General features: G+C 39.9%; 1 protein-coding gene across 2 annotated transcripts in view; it reads left to right on the forward strand.

The window, feature by feature from the left end:
- LOC144649432 (uncharacterized) overlaps positions 1 to 4,390 on the forward strand; it is a 24,956-nt gene extending 20,566 nt beyond the window's left edge. For both annotated transcript variants that reach the window (XM_078508920.1, XM_078508921.1), the window contains exon 5: positions 2,352 to 4,390. In XM_078508920.1, coding sequence (XP_078365046.1) covers positions 2,352 to 3,353 — 1,002 coding nt within the window. In that variant the 3' untranslated portion in view covers positions 3,354 to 4,390. The remainder of the gene's footprint in view (positions 1 to 2,351) is intronic.
- Positions 4,391 to 6,000: the final 1,610 nt, after the last annotated feature.

Consider the following 6,000-nt stretch of genomic DNA (forward strand, 5'->3'; position numbering starts at 1 on the left):
ACAAAAGCATTTTCGTTTCCCCTTGTATTATGATTACATAACTCAAGGATCAAGATTACAGGAATTAAGGAAATGGCCACTAAAGAAACGTTTTCGTGACTTTGAAATAATTGTACCCAACTGAGAATTAAGAAACGTATTAAACCAGTAAGAGTGGTTTTAGCTGTAGGGCTTTTCCTCTTTAAAATCCCGCAAGCCAGTGTGTAATTTTTTAATGCCAGTAGCAGTTCTAACAGCATAAATAGAGCTCAACTTTTACTATTGTACTGATTGTAGCTTTTGTTAAGCCTGGCGCCGTTTTATCATGTGAAAAGTCTCCTCCTAGCCCATCGCTTACAGCAACATTCCTCATGAAGGGGCGCTTACTGAAAACGATTTCGAGCTTTATACATTGCAATATTCACTGGACTAAATTGCATATCCGGATTAGTTCCACTTACGTGTGGCCCTCTTGAGTTTAAAGGGACTATGTCACGGATTTTACCAGATTTTTGAACAGCCAAATTTTTTTTTTTTGTCACAGGAAACTTAAAAATATTTTTCCCTTTTTTTTTGATTTTTTTTTTTTTGGGAATTGAAATTTTTAAGTTTTTTTGGTGGGGTGGGTGGGTGGGAAAGGGTTTGAATTTTAAAAATTTTAGGAATTTTTTTTTTTTCTTTTTATATTTTTTTTTTTTTTTTTCATATTTTTTTTTTTTTTTTAATATATTTTTTTTTTTTTATAACCACTTTTTATTTAAAAAAAAAAACCCTTTAAGGTGGACAAGTATTTGGCACGTATTGAAAGTTTAGTGCCGCTCGAGCTTTAATGTATTGCGGTAGAATGATGCTTGAGATAACACTGCGGTTCCGAGGCCCTGGGAGTGTCAGGTTTCTAGTAAACCTTTTCTAGTAAACTTCGGAAGCATGCAACATCTAAATTGGCAAAAAAGGCGTAAGCTGGATCAGTCGTAGCTGGTTTATATTAGGGTCCTCTAAATCAGTACTACAGATAAGATGGAGAAAAACTGGATTCAGTTTAAAAAAAAAAACACGGCAAGGCGAGCGAGATTCAGATAACGGCAACAGACGTGACTCCTGTTTGGGAATCGAACTTGGAACATAGACTGTATATATAAGGGAGGAGTAGGTAGGGGAATGTGGGAGGTCGTTTCGTCCCCTACATCGTTTTCTTCCAATGTCTAAGTATTATCTCAAAGGAAGGAGTTATACTGCTCATTTTAAATGCCAGATTTCTCTAGTTTTCTACAATCTCCATCACCAAGCTTTGCTCGTGCTGTCTTCGTAAGATTAACCTTTCAATGAGTATTAGCACGTTAATAAGCTCCGTCTCAAGTTATTTCTTGTACACCCTTTTCTGTGGGGTTGAGAAATTTCGAGACGAAAACACAAACTTTATAAGCTGGTGCCGAGCTAGCCTCGTTTATCGTGATATTTGGGAAGAATAGTCGACGATTTGTCTAGCTGAAGTGAATGGAGTTGCCCGCAATAAGTCTAAGAATGAGATAGATTTAAGAATTTAATCTGGTTTTAAAGTAGCTTAGCAAAGGAACAATGGATCAGACTTTAATGGCCTACAACAGTGCCAAAAACAACCTAGCATAACTGACATATGAATGAATGGTTTTTAAATAACATACATGCCGTTTGCGCCCCTAAAACGTCTTTAATCCCACCAAATCGCGCCAAAAGGAAACATCAGTACAACATAGTCTCATCCAACGTCACCTAAAAGACCCTAAAAGAGTACAAATATTACCATTGTATAGTTACTCATTAATCGAGTTATTTTTTGTGCTAAATGGAGACCGCCGCGTGTTTCCCGTCCTTCATTTTTGTTTGGAGGTCTAAACTCAGTGGGATAATTAATCACTTTTTAGACAGTTAAGTGTGTGAAGTATCGCTGTTGTTTTTAATCGTTGTTTGCATTTTGAATCGCCTTGCGGGGTTCTCAAAATACAAACATAACTCGTGAAAATATGTAGTTGGTATTGAACAAGCTTGTTTCGCCCACAGTATAGAAATATTGACCTTATACACCTTTCGGTAAATGTACATCGAGACAAACTCGAGGTCTACAAATAGACGAAAACAACGAGGACAATTTTCGTGCATCTTAACCTAACACGCTTAGCCAAAACGTTTTTTTTTTAACAGGGAAAAGGCTGCTGAGAAGGGCTCGGGCAAAAATGTTATCTGGACGACTCTTTTAGCCAATCAGGTTGAGCGATCAGTCTGGACCGCGCGGGGCAGAGAAAAAAATCAAATAACAGCGAACTATATACTTTACTGTCAGATGAGATAAATATTTTGGAGACATTGTGGTTAATATTCGTGTCTTTGTTTTTTAGGGCGAGAAAGGAGACAGCTGCTCCGACAGTTGCAGAAAATCTGTGACAACAACTCTTCGCAAAACTGCATCAGAACCTTGCAATGCTCGACTCGAAGGTGAACTGAGGTACGACAAAACATCTGGCAAGCTAAGCATCTGTAGCCGGAAGCAGTGGCACCAACTGCAGACTGTCCTGCGGGGAGAAATAAACAACTCACCGCCCAGAAAGTCGTGCCTTGAAATATTGTTCAAAGGTGAAAGTCAAGGTGATGGTATGTACTGGATTAATCCGGTTGGCACGGACCCTGAGCGGAATGCATTTCGCGCATACTGCGACATGACAACGTCTGGAGGAGGATGGACTCTTGTTGCCAAGGTAACCCATGACTACAGCTGGGTATGCCCTGACAGAGATGGTAGCATGTGCCTAGGTTCCAAGACCAATCCACTGACTGCAAACCTGTTCCATGATATCCACCAACGGGACAGCGTGGACATGTCTATCAAAAGCGATGCAGACGCCGGAGTCCATTTAAACGACACAATCATTCGGTTGCTCTTCGTTTCCGGTCGACAGTCCGTTCGGTTCACCTTCGTGGGCTCGGGAAATGACTGGACGCCATCAGAGGACGCCTACGCCGCTTTTAACCCAAGCAAAAAGAACTCGATGTTCGTAGATCATGAGTGGGGCCAGTACACCCTGGACAACGTGGACTACACGTGGAACATCATCCAGCACGCTCGCAAAGACAAGACGTTCACTGGCCGGATCATCTGCTGGGGTAACAAGGTGAAGCACTCGTACCGCTTCTACGATCATGGCCTACACGTTGGGTCCCCTGCCTCGGCACACAAGCCGTGCTTACTCGACAATAATCAAAACGAGGTCATGCTGAAGAGCCACTATGCCACCATACAGGGCTCTCCACTCAAAGCACGCTGGGATATGGCTCAGTTTGGTTTCCTTGGAGCTCAGTATGTGCAGGTGCCGAACAAACGCATTGCAATATGGGTACGATAAACTGACCCTGTCGACCGAGATCTGCTGAACAGTGCTTCATGTCGTTGCAGTTGTTCGAATTTTTCGTTGAATGACAGATTTCATTAGTATTACTCACGTCCTTTTAAGACGTAAATGTTAGCTCAAGTTGAAAGAGCTGGCAAGGTTTAAACCTTTATAGAAAAGTGTATAGTGCATGGTGTAACTCTAGCGGACGACGCCAAAAAGCCACATATGAACCCTGTTTATTTATCCTGATGTCAACACACCAGTTCATTAAACTGCCCTTAGTGCATTTTCTATAGTACTAGCTTGACACTAGCTGGAAGAATTTGATTACGCATATGACAAACATTATTGCTTACTTCGTGATCAGTTTGCTTTGTTCTCGTGTGCGATAATGAGCTTAAAATACCGGGCCGAATACTCGCAAATGTCAAGTATCGGTAAAAAGAAGTATTGTAGAAAAATATTTAATCCTTTAAGCCAGTCAGACATGAAACACAGACAGTATTCTTAAAGAATAAATTCCTTCTAAGGGCATTTAACGATTTCTTTCTCGTCACTATTACTGACCATTTTACCTTATTTCTGCACAGATGAATCATATATACTTAGGTAGCGTTAGGCTGCGTTTTCCAAAACAGTTATAATGTGGAAAATGTAATTGTTACAAGCCTTAAGATTAAGAACAAAAGGATAGAAACTTGTAAATGTTTATTGGTAATATATGTCAATTGTTGTAAGATTTTGTGCTCTCTTTCTGAGAAGTTAAACAATATGTTCTTAAACAAGAGTGCATGCAGTGAAGTCGATGCCAGTGATTCATGACAATTTCATCAGTCTTCGGAGTTAACAAAGCAAGACAGAGGGATTCATGTTATTTATTACTCGTCCTCTTTAGCAAAAAAAAAATTAGACGGTGTACTTTGACAAGATAAGATCGTCGTCTTTTTGTCGCCAGCGGATCATATTTTGTCTAAAGATATCATCAGTTCGCCCACTTTGAGCTACTTTGAGGTCTGTTTATTAAACGTTTTACCAATGTCGGCACATTATCAAGTCAGTCAATTTATAAAGGTTACATGTAAGCTTTTGTTTCGGACGAAAGAATAGCCAAAAGTTATTAAATACTGCATGAACTCACGTACCGGGTTTGCAGAATTTGCCTGAAGGGCATTCCATCAGTCGGCACGTTTCTATTTATTGCTGAAAAATCCGACGGAAACTTTAAACCGCCAAGTAAGAGCAGATGTTTTGGCCTGTAAGGAGGCCTTTATGAAGAATCGTTGAAAAATACTAATTGAAAATTTGATTATTGTGTTAAATACCCTGTTTTAGTTGTCACAACATTCCAAAGGATGTACAGCAGTTTAAACGACTTAGTACGCAAAACAGCTTTTCCAATGTCGCCATTCTCGTGTTATAGATCAATAGGGCACTCCTTTGGAGCCAAAACAAAACTCTCAGACTGCAGGAAACGTCAACATGAATGCTGACCGTCAACGTCGTTCTATATGCATACATCAAGTGAAAAACCTTCGGCTGTTAATTGGCTAAAAAGATAAACAGGATGCGAGAGTTTACAAAACTGCGGCTATAAATTTTGGCCTGAAGGCTTACGCATGCCTCTGATGCAAAGCGGTGCCTTTCAAGCGCGGTTATTAGAGCCAATCCATCAGAAATCACAGAAAAGCGATAGCTCAAAGTGGCATTCAATCACTGCGAGTTTCACATTCACAAATGAGCCGGTCTTCCGCCCTTTCTGGCAAGAACCATTTAGGCCATTAGGCACGCGTGCACTCAGAATTTAATTTCAAAATGTAATTAAAGCTTCGTGAGCGATTGTTTGTACAGACACTGGATTAGCCTGGTAAATTAATCATTTCTTGGCACATTTATGCATGCCTCTTTAAATTGGCCATGTGTTATGCAGCAGTAGTTATATGTATTCAAGAAACGTGTTCTTTCCATGGGACAGGACACATCGAGACCTGTTTCCAACTGGAATTTTATAATATATGTAGTAGGTTTTAAAGCAATGCTGTATTACAAACACATGGAAACTCATAATAAAGGATTAAAATGTTTTGTATGTGACGTTTTGACGATTTGCTTATGAAAACAAGATGAACTGATAATCAGCTGTAGCCGTATTCCACTTGGCGGCCTGATAGAGCGATTTTTGTCCTTGTGAAAACCAACATGTTGATTTTACCCTGCCACTAGCTGGATTTGTTCTCCTCTTGCCAGTTTAGGATTTTTAGCCATGTTATGTTCATTTGAAAAAATTGTTTCCTCTGTTTCAGTGGCTTGGCTGGAAACCAGCTATCTCTATGCTACGTGCATGACCACTATAAAAAACATTTATATTTCATATTACATTACTCATGTTCTTGCTGTTTTTCGGTGACCTGGCCGTGGCAATAGCCGCCTTCCGCCCTCTTAAGTATACCTTTTGTCGGGTTTGAGTGATAGCACTCGGCGGCTGTAAGTTAAAACCTCGACTAATTTCAAGTCAGCAATAAAAATTTTGTAACTCAAAGCAAATTGGGTATAAATGGCAAGTGAACCTTGCTGGGTCATAATTTTAGTAATGAAATGTCCTTTCATTTCACCAGGTAAACCGCATACATTGTTTCCTCTTTTTCTGAGGTATAAAGTGTCA

This window comes from Oculina patagonica, chromosome 4 (assembly GCF_052425735.1).
Source record: "Oculina patagonica isolate OP01 chromosome 4, crgOcupat, whole genome shotgun sequence".
NCBI lineage: Eukaryota > Metazoa > Cnidaria > Anthozoa > Scleractinia > Oculinidae > Oculina > Oculina patagonica.